The sequence below is a fragment of the Silurus meridionalis genome, chromosome 5 (genome assembly GCF_014805685.1).
Source record: "Silurus meridionalis isolate SWU-2019-XX chromosome 5, ASM1480568v1, whole genome shotgun sequence".
Classification (NCBI taxonomy): domain Eukaryota; kingdom Metazoa; phylum Chordata; class Actinopteri; order Siluriformes; family Siluridae; genus Silurus; species Silurus meridionalis.
In genome coordinates, this window is record NC_060888.1 from 23520720 (window position 1) to 23539268 (window position 18549).

The following is an 18549-nucleotide window of genomic DNA, read 5'->3' on the forward strand; positions in this document are numbered from 1 at the left end:
ATGATACCATGCCATTAGTTATTATATGTAGGCAATCTTTTTGTTTTGTCGGTTGCAGTACAAATTATTGTAATGCCACTGAATCACAACTTTTATTGAACTGTACCATTATTATGTATGTTTTTAGTGGACACTCTTCCAAAGTGACACACAACCAAAGTTAGGTTTCAAGCTCAAACCACTTTGATGGCCACAATGCTGTCAGATTTAGCTGTGCTTCTAATAGACCACAAAAAAGTGAAAAACTTTGTATGTATTTATGTAAATACCTTTCAGGCATAACATTATGACCATCTGCATGTTGGTCCCCCTTTCACAGTCCTGATCCATTGAGCATTAACTTTTTCAGCAGTTTGAGCTACAGGAGCTCGTCTGTTGGATCGGACCAGACTTCGCTCCCCACATGATCAATGAGCCTCGGCCGCCCATGACCCTGTCCCCGGTTCACCACTGTTCCTTCCTTGGAGCACTTTTGATAGATACTGAGCACTTCAGACCAGGAACATCTCACAAGCGCTGCAGTTTTGGAGATGCTCTGACCCAGTCGTCTAGACGTCACAATTTGGCCCTCGCGCAAATTATCACGCTCGCCCACACTTCACCGGTCAGTTGGCATAGTTATTTTAGGCTCTAAATATATAAATATATATAAAGACACCAGAGAAAAGTCAGTGAGGCAGGACAGGTTAAGCTTAAAATCCACATTGTTCCACCAGTGTACAATATACAAACTTGACAAGTTTGAAAAGGCACAAGAGCATTTTCTTCATCAATAAAATGAACAATACTGATGTGTAAATTCTCATCATTTATACAGTTCTCACATCCATTTAAACAGGCAAAAATATATAAACAAATCAATAAAAGAAAAGAAACATGCCAAAAACCCCAAGCATTCCTTTAATGAGTTCCTTGTATGAGCTGTATGAGAAGCTAGAACTTTATCAGAATGAGATCAGCAAAATAAGAACAAACTTTCTCTTGATTTTTGAATAAACAAATGGGAAATAAATATTACCGGCAATAAATGGATTAAGGACACATTTGGAACAAACAGATTTCATGGAAGAAAAAAAAAAAAATAATAATCTCTTAAGAAATATAAATGCTTTTTACACACACACACACACACACACACACACACACACACACACACACACACACACGTATATAATGCTATACACACACTTCATTTGACTGTATATGAAAGTTTTTAACCTGGGAAGTATGGCATTTAAACTGCATCATTTTTTTTTTTCAAACCAGTCGTGTTCACCGTAAACATATCAGCATGAGTTTACTGCTGAAGGAATGGCCAAAGTTTAGATCCCTGTCTTGAGCATATTTAATGTCTGCAAATGCAGTTGTGTCTTGTTTAGCGTCCGATTTATAGACAAGAGAAGAAAAGAAAAAATACAATCATTGAAAATATAACATCTGATTTATATTCGATAAAACATTTATGGCATAATTACAAGAATTACAATGCAGTACTATGGTTCGCCTCAGTTCTCCTCCAGTCGAGAAAGGAAAGAAAAGACAAGGTAAATTAGTATCAGAAGATAACTCATTTAAAATGGCACAGAACATTGTCTAAAATATGTAGTCGATATTTAGGATTTTTTTAACCTGAAAAATAAAATTGCACTCGTTTTTGTCTGATTTCGCCCCTGGAACATGCGTATAGACTGTGAGATGGGGTAACATGTCCATCTCCTCAATATGATGCAGGTAACCACATAACCATGTTTTCAGAAATAAAGAAGTGGTTAGTTACCAAAGGGCAAGTGAGAGTCCTAAAAAGGCAGAACTGAGGCATTTTCAGTTATGAAAGTGAGCCCCGTTGTTTCTCGTATTTAAAGTGGCGAGCCGTTCAAAGCGCTTTTTCTAGGGAAAAAACTAAATTTTAAAACAGAAGTCACCCTGAAAGGGTGTTAAAAAAAACGCGTTATAAAAGCAGAACTGAGTTTTTCCCCAGTCAGGTGCGACTGCTCATTTCTCCTATTAAAACAGTGGAGGTGAAAGTGTTGTGTGCATCAGGGTGAGAGCAGAACATCTTTAATGTACTTCACGGTAGTAAAGTTTAGCAGCATGTTCACGTGCTCGTTCCCTGGCAGTTCCACCAACTTCACAGGCTGTTTCTGCTCGGCTGTCCAGCGTTTGCACTGTATGGCGCTCCGTACGTTCACCGTACCGTCTCCCTCGCCGTTCACCACCTCGGGCTCGGCGTCTGGGAACGTGCTGTAGCGGTAAGCCTCTGCCGTGTCGATGCCGGTCCCGTAGAGACAGTGCACGGGAACCCCGGGGGCCTGCAAAGCCTGCACCAGATGCTCCGTGTCCTGGCGCATGGCCCAGCCGTCCTCGAAACCAATATCCTTGAAGAAACGCTCGTAATCGTTCACGGTGTAGTTGGCGCTGGGCGTGGAGACGATCGGTTTGTCGTTCGGCCACGTGTGCGCGTACGGGAAGAGCCACGGCGTCGACACGGCAGTCCGCTGTTGGGTCCGGATCTTCAGAGGGCTGATCAGCGGAATACGATTATTATCACCTAAAAAAAAAAAAACACACCAAAAATTTTCCTTTTTCTTTATCTGCTGTTTCAAAGGATCGATCAATTGATTGTATTGATTTCACTTTCAATGTGTAAAGCCTTCTGGCACTTCAGACGGAAGGATTAATAAAAAAAAAAAAAACAAATCTGAATTACAAGTAAAATAATGAAAAAAAAAAAAAAGTCTGAATTATGCAAACTTTAAAAAAAATGTTTTAGAAACAGGCTTCCACCGTTTACATTTCCAAAGATAGTGTCCTTAAAGCTTAGTAATAAAGCTGAAACTAAACATTTTTGGCATTTGGCAGACTTAAATTTATCCAATTCGTACAAATAAGCAGCTGTACAGTTGAGGGCCTTGCTCAAGGGCCCAATAGCGGCAGCTTGGCATGACTTTGGATCCAAAGGTCATGAATTTGGATCCAAAGGTCATGAATTTAAATCCTAAACATAAGCACTAAGCTACCACTTCCCCCAGTGGCAGCGGCAATAAACGATGAACATATGCAGAAATTGATTTCTTACCGCTGGCCATAACGCGCAGTGTTTTGGCCACGCCGGCCCACGGAGGCCCCAAGCACACAAACGCCTTGATGTATTTGTCCTTCCAGGCCTGCGGCTGCTGATTGAGGAAGTACAGCGTGTACATGTTGCCCATGCTGTGAGCGACGAGGACCACAGGACCACCGTACTTATGTGCCATGTCCTCAATCATCAACTGCAGCTTCAGGAAGTAGTCCTTGTTCTCATCTGGAATAAATCCCAATTACCACTTTTTTCTGTGCAATAATAATATTATTATAAATGTGCAATACACACACACACACACACACACACACACACACACACACACACACACACACACACACACACACACACACACACACACACACACACACACACACACACACACACACACAAAATGGGCAACCTGAAGCTTAGTCACCAAAACAAATTCCTTGTAAGTGCAAACATCCGAGGAATTTTGCTCTTTCTGATTCTGAATATGCAAATGCATCTCTAATCATTTATGCAGCTACAGAGAGATCAAACTATAGTTCATGTGGGGGCAAAATTATAATAGACAAACCAAAATCTCACGTACTGGGAGCCTTTCTCCAGTCGTAAGGTGCCCCTCTGACGTCTTCATCTCTAGTGTAACCCCAATCCACCAGGGCCTGCACTATAGTGAAGAAGTACATTCCTGTAACAGATCAAGAAAAACAGAAACTTGAGGGCGAATAAAAGAGGTTCTTAGCACTTGTTGCAGTGAACTGAAAGGCAGAAGTGACTTTCAGATCCTAAAGATATTCTCCATTTATGTCACAGTGGGTAAGAGAACCAGAAAACAAACCAAAGCACCTAAAGTCTTCCACTGCTGGATGTATAGCTGTTACTCACCCACACTGTGTTTGCTCGGGTCGAGGTACTCCAGGCCGAAGGTTTGCCCAAAGCCAGGCACCCGGATGTCCACACCCGGAGGTGCTTCAGTACTTCGAGTAGTTTGATTGTAGATCAGCCTGATTCACAAAAATATTAAATTACAAATATATATTTGATTGTGAGCTTCTAGCTTTGTGGTACCAGTTTAGAGAAGAACCACATAAAATAGGAAAGGTCAAGGCCATACAGGATGTACATCCCATTTCACATTCACTTCCCTTCCCTTTTTTAAGTGTGTTTATGGCGATTTGTGATCGTTCAGACACAAGGTTGTTAGTAAAGTCAGGAACTGATGTAGTTGAGGTGAGGAGACCTGGGATGCGGTCAGCGTTCCTATTCATCTCAAAGGTGTTCAATAGAATTGAGGTCAGAGCTCTGTAGCAGGCCACTCAAGATCTTCCACTCAGACAGATGTATAGCATCATGGCTTTGTGTCTTCTCATTCTGGAACAGGTTTGGGTCTCTTTGTTCAAGGGAAAATGTCATGCAACCACATCCGAAGACACCCTATACATCTGTTTGAACCACATATGGCTAAAGTCAGGTCTTGCTTAAATTAGTCATTGAGTGATCATCATTCTCTTTAAAGTGATTCATTTCTGCACAGTTTCTTCTCAGAACGCGAATTAATGCGCCTTCATTAGCAGTAAATGCCGGCAAGAGAGAAACACACAGCGCCAAAGAAACAAGCCGCAGTGCATCGAACCAACTTTTTGAGCAGTAAAAGGAAATAAAATGTGACAGCTTAAGCTCATACTTTTAGCCTTTTATAGCTATTCAGCGCTGTCTGAGGAACCAAACAGTAAAGTGCAAAAATAGCTCAGGGCCTCTTTCCTCATCTGGCGATGTCTAATGACATGATTAAGAAGCATGAGAACAGGGTTTCAACTTAATCATGTGGAGTCATAACTTGCACAAGGGTATTTCTTTATAAAAAAATTAATAATAATAATAATCAAAATGAACAGTATGAACTACTGCAGCTGAGCAAAACATATTTGGACATGACAACACATGAAACTGCAGAGATACAACAGAAGAAGAAGAAAAAAAAAAAGTGTCTCAGACTTCTCTAATCTAACTACATGTTGCATTGACATCACTTGGGAGATTAAAAGTTGGAATTCCAAATTAAATTAAGGAATACCAACACAAATATACTAAATAACAACAAAAAAAACACCCAACCATTACATTCATATGTAGCTTTTCCTCAAACTGGAGCCACAAAGCAGGAAGTGCCCAATTGTATATGATGCTAGAGACAAAAATCATTTCCAGCATGCCATAAAGCGAGCTCCATAAACAGCCAACGATGGTATGAAGCAACTCAGAATCTCAAAGTCTTCCCAGAAGAGTGGAGCTTATTATAAAAGTAAAGCTAAGATTCACCCGTGTCCTAAGAATACCTATTAAACATCACAAGACAGATTCTCACCTCATATTATCGATCCAGCAGTCGATGGCTACAGGCACCAGCAGCTCCAGGTTCAGCCAGAGGGTGAAGTACTCTACGGTCTTCTTGTAGCAGATGTAGTGAACGACGCTGGGCTTATCCAACTTCGCCTCCAGCTGGTTTCCAAGATCGCCTGGAACTTCAGAGAAACAAGACCCAGTTAAATAAACTGATTAATACAGAGAAGTCCTAATTGCTAGAAGAATGCTGCAGATGGAGCTGCCAGGAAGGAGGAAAAGAGGAAGACCAAGGAGGAGGTTTATGGATGTGGTGAGGGAAGACATGCAGGTAGTTGGTTTAAAAGGGGCAGATGTAGAGGACAGGGGGGTATAGAGAGGGATGATCCGCTGTGGAGACCCCTTATGGGAGCAGCCTGAAGAATAAGATACAGAGATGTCCTTGATAATATTTGTAGCATTTTACTATACAATTTCGATCAGATTTGTTGTGTGATCATGGACAAGTCTGAGCGTAGCTGTTATTTTCCATTGACTATATTCCAATGCCAGTAATTCCAATAAACAAACACACACACACACACTTTGTAATTTTGTGTTTAACGTTAGGTAACTTCAATGGACCAATTTAGCACGTGTTTGAACAGCCGTTCCTTAAACCTGCTCTCCTGTTAGGAAAGTTTATAATAATTTTAAAAAAAGAAAGAAAAATAAATAAAAGATAAAAGGAAGCACCTCTGGCTGTTCTTTCCAGAAATACAAGACGAAACATGTCTCAAGTTTTCAGTCAGTTTATGTGGAACGTCCATCGTACAAGAGCAAATTGTATTTCAATACAACCGTCTAAACCTGTGATTTTGCCCTGTGATTAGGCTGATCAATCGTTTCAGACTGAAGGATGAAAAGAGAACAATACTGTTTTAAATATTGTTGTAAATTTCCTCGGCTTATTTCGGAATGTTGGTTATCAGCTTTCTCTGTGTGCTGAGGTAACAGATGTGAAATGAAGAGTTAGCATAAACGCCACTCTGATATTAGCACGTGTTTAAACAGTGGCCCGTGCGCCGGCTGGACGATAGATAAAGCGTTCAAGTTATCACAGTTGACTTTTGGTTAAAACAACCCATTGTGGTTTCACTTGTGAACACCAGAATCTTGCCGTATCGTCAGGGCTGCGCTTTCCTTTTCTAAATCCGCACATCAATTGAAAAAGTATTTCCTTATACTATATTTTCAGCAAAATGCAGTACACACAATTCTGTTTTTGGGCAATTTTTTTCTCTATTACACAATGGGGAAATTTTGAGCAGCACAACATTTACCTCATAGCTGCTTAATAATACAAAATCAAGCTTTCTTCATTCAGTTGCAGAAATTGGATGATCTGGGTTTGTGTGGATCTACAGCTCATTCTTTCTTTTAAAGGTTTTTGACTTGTAGAAGAAACCTGAAGAACTGCATCGATACCTGATGCACTCTTATGTAATACCATCATGACATGGCATGAGCACGTGTGCAAAACACACATACATGCACCCGTAAGGCAAACTATAAAGGAAACATTCACTTGTCTTTAGTCTAAAAATCGATCACCGGCCCCTGAGCGGCTTAACAAAGGGCTTAACACGTCGTAGTCTCAGGGGAGTGGGAACGTCATTTGACCTTTTTACTATCTCAAATCACAGGAGTCAATCCTGAGTATTTGCGAGTAAACGTTTGTTAACTTAAAAGTGTGTTACACTGTCTATGGATAAGCAGAGGTTTGTGTCTCGGAGAAAGCAGAACCGTCCTGCGTTGTAACAGTCATATGATAAGGACGATCGATAGTTGGTGGATGAACAAATCGAGGGAAATGATTAACCAAAAAATTGCGTTTTTTTTTCTCCTGGTGAGAGTTTATACCCTGGAAATAATCGACATGCAGAAATCATGTGTGATCTCAATAGATTCCTCAAGCCAAGCTTAAGATTGGATTATTACCAATATTGTAATACGTAAAAGTTGTTAATGGTCATACAGCTTTTTTTCCCCCTTCTTTCACGCCATTCCTTTTCATACTGATTTTTAAAAGATCTTCCATATAAAATATTCCTTTTCAACATTGTTGTTTATAAAAAACCAACATTGCGCAACAGCAGGGACAATGTGCTTCCCTGATTCTCCTCATGTGACTGGGAGGTCATATGAATCTCCACACAGGCAACTCGAGGGAACTCCAAACCTCGTGTGCATCATATTTCCCCAAAATCTAGCTTCACATAATCTTTACAAATTGTGTTTATTTGTAGGTGAATCAGATAAACACAATAACTAAAGAGACCTGAACAGGGCATGTGCCCATTTCAGGGATGAGATTGAGGCATGGTGTGTGTCTGGAACTGTCAAAGCACAAAAACACTTCTATATTTATGTATTAAAAACAACAACAACAACAACAACAACAACAACAGCATGTTAGGTTTCAGTCCCAACCTTGTCATAGCACTGAATCCAAACAATACACACGTGGACATCAGTAAACAAGGACACACAAACCTCATGAAGTTCATGAATAAATACCTGTTGTTGTTTTTTTGTCAATGCATCAACTTACTGAGGACCACAGGAGGTCTGTTCGAGCAGGACTTCCCTTCAGGACACTTCAAACTTCTGCTCAAGGCGAATGGAGATGTAAATAATAACACCAGCAGCAGCAGGAGCAACCCAAGCTGGCTGAAACCACTCATCTTCCAGCGGATCATCTTACTTCTACACAGACACAATCGGGAGCTAAATCGATGGGTATCAGCGTAAAGCCATGCTAGGAGATGGGATGATCTAACTAGCTGCTCAAAAGCTGAAAAACTGGTGTCTGAAAAACACCCGAAGCCCTTTTAACCCCGAGCTCCGCCAGGCTGCTGCATCGCTCACCGGTGGCATCGATGGAAGTAGGCGTGCCTATGAGATCGCAAAAATTGATTGATCAGGCTGCGCTATCGCTCACCGGTGGCATCGATAGCAGTATTAGCCGACATTTATTCTAGTGATGGGAAGATCTGATCATTTCTGTGACGTGGTTTCTTTGTTGTATGTCGTTCATCAAAATAAACGATTTTTTGTCATTTCGTTAATTTCGTTCCATTAACTTTAGTCACCTTTATAGCGTATATGAGAGTCACGTGATAAAAGAACGAATTCGGAGTAGAGAATCGAGAGGTGAATCACTCAAAAATTATGGGAAGATCGGATCATTTTAGTGACTCGGTTCTTTGAATCTCATTTATCAAAATGAACGAAACTTTTTTTTAGAGTCATTGAGTTCATTTCTTTCCTTCAACTCTAGTCACCTTTATAGCGTATATGAGAGTCACGTGATAAAAGAACGAATTCGGAGTAGAAGAATCGAGAGGTGAACCACTCAAAAATTATGGGAAGATCGGATCATTTTAGTGACTCGGTTCTTTGAATCTCATTTATCAAAATGAACGAAACTTTTTTTTAGTCATTGAGTTCATTTCTTTCCTTCAACTATAGTCACATTTATAGTGTATATGACAGTCACGTGATAAAAGAACGAATTCGGACTAGAAGAGTCGAGAGGTGAATCACTCAAAAATTATGGGAAGATCGGATCATTTTAGTGCCTCGGTTCTTTGAATCTCATTTATTAAAATGAACGAAACTTTTTTAGAGTCATAGAGTTAATTTCTTTGTTTTTTCAACGTTAGTCACATTTATAGATTTTATGAGAATCACGTGATAAAAGAACGAATTCGGAGTAGAAGAGTCGAGAGGTGAACCACTCAGTAGTGAGGGGAATTTCGGATAATTTAAGTGACTCGGTCTTTTGAATCTCATTTATCAAAATGAACGAAACTATTTTTTTAGAGCCATTGAGTTAATTTCTTTCCTTCAACTATAGTGAAATTTATAGCGTATATGAGAGTCACGTGATAAAAGAATGAAATTGGACTAGAAGAGTCGAGAGGTGAACCACCCAATAGTGATGAGAAGTTCGGATCATTTTAGTGACTCGGTTCTTTGAATCTCATTTATCAAAATATTTTTTTTTAGTCATAGAGTTAATTCCTTTGTTTTTTAACTTTAGTCACATTTATAGCGTATATGAGAGTCACGTGATAAAAGCACGACTTCGAACTAGAAGAGTCGAGAGGTGAACCATTCAAAAATTATGGGAAGATCGGATCATTTTAGTGACTCGGTTTTTTAATCTTATTTATTAAAATGAACGAAACTTTTTTTAGAGTCATAGAGTTAATTTCTTTGTTTTTTAACTTTAGTCACATTTATAGCTTATATGAGAGTCACGTGATAAAAGAACGAATTCGGACTAGAAGAGTCGAGAGGTGAACCACTCAGTAGTGATTGGAAGATCGGATCATTTTAGTGACTCGGTTCTTTGAATCATATTTATCAAAATAAACGAAAAGTTTTTAGTCATAAAGTTAATTTCATTGTTTTTTAAATTTAATCACATTTATAGCTTATATGAGAGTCACGTGATAAAAGAACGAATTCGGACTAGAAGAGTCGAGAGGTGAACCACTCAGTAGTGATTGGAAGATCGGATCATTTTAGTGACTCGGTTCTTTGAATCATATTTATCAAAATAACCGAAACGTTTTGTCATAAAGTTAATTTCATTGTTTTTTAAATTTAGTCACATTTATAGCTTATGAGAGTCACGTGATAAAAGAACGAATTCGGACTAGAAGATTCGAGAGGTGAACCATTTAAAATTGATGGGAATATCGGATCATTTTAGTGACTCGGTTCTTTGAATCTCGTTAATCAAAATGAACGAATCTTTTTTTTGTTATTTAGTTAATTTCGTTCATTTGATCAGAAATAATATAAAATGTAAAATAATCGCAAAAATAATTGCAATAAGCAGATCCCCAACACGTCTACATACACGAGCTTTGACTATAGTTCCGATAATAAAAATATAATAATGCAAGCTAATGACTAATTATGATAAACACATCTCATATTTTCTGGTCTCTGGTCTTTAGTGCTTTTGTCACCTGACTCTGTAGCAACGTTATTGTAGAGAGGTTAGCATCTATGGGAGTCACGTGATAAATTAATGAATGACTGAACAGTTTTTTGGCTGTGCTTCCACCTGTAAGCAGGTCTTCAGTGTGAAGCAGGAACAAATGCACATTGAGAAGAAAAATCACATGACTCTTACACTTTTAATATCCTGACATTGTCAATAATCAGCTGCAGCCCTCTTTGTAAACACTTAAAAAATAATAAGAACCAGCTTTATGTCTCTCATTATAGGTCACTAATATTACAAGCATATGGCTGTAATGTATTATAGTAAAAAAATCTGTATCAGGTATTTAATTTAATTGTCCTATAAATAGGATTGATTCTGTTTTTACAGCAGGTAGGAGAAGATTGAAGAACCAAGTTGAACTCCAGGTTCATATAATGCTATCAGGTAGGACCCTTGTGTCGCACCATCACGTCACTTGACGACATAACTTTGTGTGCAAAACCCAGACACTTGGACTTATTAAATTGGACTAATGTGACAACCTTTGAGGTGTTTATATGATTATAAATAAGAATGATTCTGTGTTTTCATTTTACTATAATTTTCATTGAACTAGAAAATGTAAAAAATAATACAGCACTAGTTTCGCAGATTATAAAGTAATGTTTTCTATGTATTTATTTACTTATTTATTTATATATTTATATATTAATATAATGAAATTATAGAAAACCATGCCAACTTTAATCTTAATATAATACAGCTTGGCATAATGCAACATTCACTTTCAGCACATGGCCCTCAATCATGTTTGACTGTTGGCCCTTTATTCTTTCAAGAAAAGATGTAGTTTTTAAGAGAGAGAGAGAGAGAGAGAGAGAGAGAGAGAGAGATGACAGAGGCTGGTGAAGGAATGCTTATCACAGCTTTAATGTAAATGAACCCAGGAATTAAGTTGTCTCATAAATGTTCCACAACATCAAATCTAATTATCACCATTAAAATACACAATATTTCATACATTCATATATGAAGCACATCAATTATTGGCACGTTGATGTTTTATAAGCAGAATAACACGCTCGCTCAGACTGTGCTTCTCTACTCTGCTTTGGAGTCACATCACCGTCAGCATTCGATTGTGTTGCTGTGTGCCATTTAATACTTATTCATTCATCTTCAGTGAACACATGGAGGCAGTGCATTCAAAGTTTATTCCTGGAACATGACACACACACACACACACACACACACACACACACACACACACACACACACACACACAAACAAACACACACAAACACTAATAAATACCCAGGGACAAATTTAGGTCCGGTTCCTTTTAAGGTTTCTTCTTCTTACCATCTCAGGGAGTTTTTCATTGCCACTGTCACAACTGGATCACTTATTAGGGACAAACTTAGAGACTAATTTATACATAAAAAATTTATATTTGTAATCTATTCATCTATATAAATAAAATAAATAAAAAATGATAAAGTGTTTCGAGCAACTTCTGCATCTTCTAGTGGCCTTTATGTATTTATTAATATACAATGAAAGCAAGTTTTGATTGTTAAAACGAGTGATGTTTCTGTCTAGTAAAGCATGTGTTTAGAGTTTCATTTACTGTTTTACTGTTTTTCCTTCCTTCCTTCCTTTCTTCCATCCATCCATCCATCCATCCATCCATCCATCCATCCATCCATCCATCCAATTATTCATTCATTCATTCATTCATTCATTCATTCATTCATTCATTCATTCATTCCCAGTACAATCTTAAATAAGTAAATTGGGAGGTGGAAGCCTAGTGGTTAAAGCTTAGGACTTTGGATCTGTGGGTTGATTTAGAGTCCCGGCCATACCAGGCTGCCACTCTTGAGCCCAGTTGTGGGAATGGGGATAAAGTACTCTGCCAATGCATGGTCTCAAGCCTGGCTCTGAAATGCACAGGGTGGGTGTTGGGCTAGCAACCTGACCCTATAGCAAAACAGTTATCAATAATAATTAAAAAAAATCTCTATATTTATGTGTACATATAAGATTTACATGCATATTTGTTAATATTCTTATAGTATAAAACTCAAATCATGTAAACTGGATATGGTGCTATGACTAGAAAAATGAATCTTTCGTATAATCTTATATTTTCTCCATCTCCGTGTAAACTGGGGAAAAAAGTCAAATAAAGTTGATTTTGGGGGAAAAAATAACAACATTTTACAACCCCCCTTGGATATAAGAGGCAGGAATAAACATATTGTCTCCAATAGTAACAATTTGTTCTAAGAGTTAATGTAAAGCAGTTATTATCAAAAGCAAAATATGTGAAAATACATTAAAAATGTATAAAATAGGGTTGAAATTATTATTTTATTTAAAGTAGCATATTTTCACTCTATAGCACTTCTCACAGTCCACTGATGATTATCAGACATTTGAAATCTCTACAAATAAAGTATTTGATCACTACAAGTCTGTTATAAGATCAGTCAGGACACTGTTGGGTTTCTGTATGTAAAATCTTATGACACTGTGTTTAGCACATGGTGAGGAAACTGATAGGAACATAGAGAAGGTGTGAGCCTTTTGCTGTCCAAACAATTCAAACCTCTCTACAATAACGTTGCTACAGAGATCAACTGGTGTTGATGGCAGTAATGACATTACATTATCCAGAAGATGCCTTTGTACAGCCTGACTTACGATTACCTCAGAGCAGTTAAAGGTTAAGAGCCTTACTCAATGGCCCAATGGCAGCTTCATGGTGCTGAGATTTGAACTCACAACCTTTCATTTAACGTCTTATCCACTAAACTACCAATTACATACTAATATAAAGCTTTGGAAGCTTTTTGATCCAGGTATACAGATATAAGGGTGAGAGAGCTGGACAGACTGAAGTACTTAAAAGATTAAAGTGCTGCTGCATCGCTCTGTTTGTGCTGCAGTGAGTCGAATTGCATTGTGGGTAATCTAAATTAAACCATGCAAAGTTAAAATAGACCAACATGCTAATTAAAAATGACACCATAATTATTAATAATATAATATTGATAATTAGTGCTGTGTATTTTATTGCAGCATTATTTTCAGAAAACTCCAGACACGTGTCCGTCTCATGTTGTCACCTTGTCCTTCATCTTTTAAATTATCCAATACCAAGCGAACATTTGGAAAAATCGACTTTTCTGCTGATGTACACCAGACTTTGAGCTGTCAGATCAGGTCAAGGGTCGCTTAAACACCACGCGAACAACACACCAGCTGGTGGTGGGTGTGATCACAGAACTGGTGAGCCTCAGCATTTACACTGGTGTAATTTTGTCTCTGCTTATTGACACTGATGATGCAGATGGACCAACGTGTCCAGGACAATGGAGATGGCTGCATGATAAAGAGGCAACATGCTGGATTTCAAAATTCCTTTATAAATATAATAGAATCGAATGATAGCATGCTTTCTCAGTTCAATCACTGTACAGACGGTTGAGTTGTCCAATAATTAATACAAATAAAACACATTTTAAGTGTTAACCAAAGGTCACAAAATAGACACTAAACTTTACAAATTAAATATTGAAATATATGTTGTTGTATTTTTGTCCACTAGGTGGAGGAATAGCATTTAACAAAATCGTGGATGGAAAAAGGGGAAAAGTACAATGGTGTTTTAGAGCCACGTTAAAAACACAATAAAATCTGAGATTGTGAGAATAAAGGCGTGATATTTTAGGAAATTTACACGTTTACGAGAATAAATCCATAGCAATATGATATTAAAAACGGTAATTGCGGAAAAAAATTTCACGACGGTGTTTTAGTGCCACGTTAAAAACAATAAAAAATAATATTAAAAATATTATTATTTAATATTTTAACCCCGGCTAAAGTACTAAAGTGCGGCAGGGTTCCTTCAGAGTGGATTTCTTTTGCTCATCATCATCGTAGAGTAACCATTTCTTTAAATAACACGAATATGCACCATCGATCGATCGCTGGTCGCCATTTCATACTGCACAAAAGAGGCAATTTCCTCAAATGTCTGTCAGAATTTCTCTAGTGAATAAATAAATTTCTCTACAGAATCGCTGCAGTGTCCGTTTACTAATTATAACTCCATGCTAATGGGCCTAAAGACAAATAATTTCCTTATTGCTAAATTCTAACCTAAAGAACAATTTAACCAAATTCTCCACATCCAATTTATGCAAAACGTTTCTCACAATTCTATTTTTTTTAATATTACCACTTTATTCTCGTAATTTTGACTTTATTTTCGAAATGTTTACTTCATTTTCATATTGCTACGATTTTACTATTTGAATCTATTTTAAAAATTGATTGTGGCACTAAAATGCTGTCGTATGTTTCGCTGCTTTGCATCAAATATAAGATGTGGAGGATTTGGTTAAATCCTACTTTAGGTGAACAATAAGGAAATTCTTTCTTTTGCTGCATCAGAACAGTTATTAGTAAACGAACACTGCAGTGGTTCTGTAGGAAATGGCGACCAGTGATCGACCCCGAGGATATGGATAGTTACATCTGTGTGCTTTTCAAAGAGAGATTACACTGAGAGATTTCTCAAGAGATCGGGAAGAACGATCTGAAAACGACCCTGAAAAACTTGAATACTGGTGTGCTCGTTGTCTCTGCCATCTCCCGTACTTCAGGGTCCGGGGTGCCAAAACTTTGTGTCATACGGATTCATAGGATAATCTTATTTTGGCCTTATTCCCCAAATATTACAACTTTATTCACAAATCTTAGATTATTTTTAACATGGCACTAAAACTTCATCGTAGGAAAAAAAAAAAGATGGATGTACATGAGTGATATATAATTCATCTGTACATATTGTAGAATCTGTATATTCTATACAAACTGCAGTCATTTTATATCCTATTTTTATGTAGAATATATATATACACACATGGTAACATGGTACACATTACCCCCTTTGCCCCTCTTTTACATCCTAAAGGACTTTAAATTTCCAAGGCACCTTTAAAGTTAACCAATATGAATTTATGAAATCAATTTTAAAACTCTATTTAAGGACTCTGGGTAATGAGGTTGCGTTTTGCTCGGTTTGCTTCACAAAGATAGTACGGACAGTCTCATCCTTCGGAACTGTTCCCTCGAGGATCTCCTGAATGGCATTGAGGACGTTATGGTTGAAGACGATGTCGAGGTGGGCCATGCCGCTGAATTCAGTCACGTACACTGGTTGCGTTTGTTTTCCTATCCAGCGCTTGCACATGCTCATGCTGCGGCTGTCCACGGTGTCATCCCCATCCTCGTACAGAAAGTCCACGGGATCACTGTTCGGGAACTGCTCGTCGTAGATGTACGTGATGGGTGTGGGTCGGCCGACGCCATAGAAACAGTGCACCTCCACTCCGGGGGTCGGGAGACCTGCTGTGAGGTTTCTCGTGCCCTCCCACATGTACCAACCATCCTCGAAGTTTATGTCGCTGAAGAAGCGGCGGTAGTCCTGGTGGGTGTAGTTGAAGGACGGTGTAGAGATGAAGACATGATCATCAGGCCATGCCTCCTCGGATGGGATCATCCAAGGGTTCGTGGTAGTCATGCGCTGCTCCTCGCGGATCTTGATAGAGGACACCAGTGGGATGCCATCGTTGTCGCCTGAGAAGCCAAAAAACACTAATATCTGTCAGGATCTGGCTAGCTTCTTACTTCTACTATTTAAATAGATAGAATTATAAATATATATACAATATATTGGGTCACCTGACCTGTCCTGCTATATGTGGTTCTTTTCCAAACTGTTACCACAAAGCTGGAGGCTCTTAATTGTACAGGACGTCTTTAGATGTGCTAAAATAAAATTTAGCATTCACTTGAACTTGGAAACCCAGACCTGTTACAGCATGGCAATGCACCTGTGCACAAAGCAGCTCCATGAAGATCTGGTTTACATGCTTTGGAAGATTTTAAATGGCCTTCTATAGAGCTGTGATCTCATCCCTACTGAACACCTTTGGGATGAATTGGAATGCTGACTGCACCCCAGGTCTCCTCACCTCACCTACGTACATCAGTACCTGACTTTCGTAATACACTTGTGGCTGATGAACACAAATATCAATAAGCACACTCCAAAATCTAGTGGAACATCTTACCAGAAGAGTGAAGGGAATTATAAGAGCAAATTGGGACTAAATGTGAAATGCAATGCTCAAGAATCACATACCGTACTGATGAACAGGTGACCCAATAATTTTGCCAATATAGTGTATGTTACGCAATAGATAGATAGGTGGACATATAAAGAATAATCTACTATATTTTATGAATTAATAATTAAATCCATTATTTACAATTTACAATTATATACAGGCTGCTTAATACCAGAACAAACCCCAAGTCTCACCCCACGATCTAACTTACATCCAAAAATAACAATTTCCTGTTTTGCTTACCTGATGCTAAAACTCGGAGAGGCTTCACAGCTCCACCCCACGGTGCTCCCAGTGAGATGAAGCTCCTAATGTATTGATCTTTCCAGGCCTGGCTTTGCTGATTGAGGAAATAGAGGATGTAAAGGCTTCCCATACTGTGGCCCAGCAGATGGACGGGCTGCTTGTACTCATCGTGCATCTCCTCCACTAGACTCTTTAGGCGTCCGAAATACTCATCCTGCTCATCTGGAACACAACACACACACGATCAATAACATGCAGCTGGAAAGAGTTTAGTTAACCAGATCATTGGTAATGGCAGTGCAACTCTCAACACTTAAAAAAAAATCATGGTTCTAATGATCATGAAGAACTGATGAAATGTAGTTTTCATCACTAATCTGCAGTTCTTTATAACTTATTTCTTTATAACTTATGACTGCTCGCACAGTCATAAGGAGCACCGAACACCTCATAAATGAGTGTATGTATATTAATACATGTTGTGATGGACAGGTTTCCCATCCAAGGGAATCCTATGACCAGAATAATATTAATTCCAAATCACACCGGGATGTCCGACAGACAGGGTTAGAACTTCCCACATGGTTTATTAATCCAGACTCTAGGTGTAACAAGCTATGGGATAATCTGAGGATCCAGAAGCTCTACAAAAACAGCAACACTGCCATAATATTCATTTAGATATTTATCCTAAAGCATACTGTTTAGTAACTAATATGAATTATCCTGTAACTAGGGGTAAAGGTTTGAGCGGTCGGTTGATGTCGTCTTGGATTATTGTCAAATTTATCATGTACATGATGTGTAAGAAAGAAATCGGTCTCACTCGGGGCAATCCTCCAATCGTACGGTGCAGCTCGAACAGTCTTATTGCGCACGTATCCAATGCTGACCAAATGTTCAACCATGGTGAAAAAATAACCTACAAAAAAAACAAAAAAAAGAAGAGACGGTGAATCTCAAGAGCTGAATATAAAAAAGAAATGTCAAATGTAATTTAGTTCAATAAGTAGGTGTGTATATAAAAATCTAGCTTACATAGATATATTTCAAATATATTGAACTCGAACATTTTATAATCAATGTGTGGTGTAATGGAAGGTTAAGTCACTGAAAATGTGTACTGATACACACACGTTTTTGGTTGCCTGACTACATTTGTGGTTCATTAGTCATTTCACCATGTCATAGATCTTCTGCAATGTTTTCAAACTGATTATCTAATAAGTTCCCCTCCACTGAATGAGTGATAGTGTCAGAGCAGTCACCTGCCAGATTGTTGTTATCAAGGAACTCTATACTGTACGTCTGGCCGAATCCAGGGACTCGCACTTCCACACCAGGAGAGTTGGACGTCCTGTGAGTCGTTCGGTTGTACACGATCCTACAACACAAAGGGAAGGATGTGTGAAATTCTGACAACCGGGGGTCATTTGTTGGCGCTGAAGAACGCTCCAAAGACAAATGGTTAACAGGTCTTTGGAGAGCTCTTTCAGCACTTACCACCATAGTGTGAATTGTCAGCAGTGCTTGACAAACAGATTAATAAGGTTGTTGGTTTTATTTGCAGTGTTCCTCAAACCTAATGGACAATCTCATACATTTAAGAAAACAAATGGTACACAATGTTTTATCTGCTGCAACTTTAGTTGAAGAGCCTAGCAGTTTCTTCTTCTTCT

The 18549-nt window shown here is 38.4% G+C and overlaps 3 protein-coding genes across 3 annotated transcripts in view; 1 reads left to right on the top strand and 2 right to left on the bottom strand.

The window, feature by feature from the left end:
• Positions 1 to 686: 686 nt before the first annotated feature.
• Positions 687 to 8341, bottom strand: pla2g15 (phospholipase A2, group XV). The gene is made up of 6 exons (XM_046850404.1): positions 8001 to 8341; positions 5433 to 5589; positions 3953 to 4071; positions 3657 to 3755; positions 3077 to 3301; positions 687 to 2548 (listed from the first exon to the last, which is right to left on the bottom strand). The coding sequence occupies exons 1-6, from the start codon at positions 8146 to 8148 to the stop codon at positions 2037 to 2039; spliced, it is 1260 nt and encodes a 419-aa protein (XP_046706360.1). The 5' UTR covers positions 8149 to 8341; the 3' UTR covers positions 687 to 2036.
• Positions 8342 to 10834: 2493 nt separating this feature from the next.
• The window catches only part of ccdc135 (coiled-coil domain containing 135), a 23113-nt gene continuing 15398 nt past the window's right edge, over positions 10835 to 18549 (top strand). Inside the window, exon 1 of the mRNA XM_046849132.1 lies at positions 10835 to 10859. Within this exon, the coding sequence (XP_046705088.1) occupies positions 10850 to 10859 (10 nt within the window). The 5' untranslated portion in view covers positions 10835 to 10849. The remainder of the gene's footprint in view (positions 10860 to 18549) is intronic.
• Positions 13830 to 18549, bottom strand: part of lcat (lecithin-cholesterol acyltransferase) — a 6471-nt gene continuing 1751 nt past the window's right edge. The window contains 5 exon segments of the mRNA XM_046849136.1: positions 13830 to 15505; positions 15508 to 16070; positions 16868 to 17092; positions 17697 to 17792; positions 18139 to 18254. Coding sequence (XP_046705092.1) covers positions 15476 to 15505; positions 15508 to 16070; positions 16868 to 17092; positions 17697 to 17792; positions 18139 to 18254 — 1030 coding nt within the window. The 3' untranslated portion in view covers positions 13830 to 15475.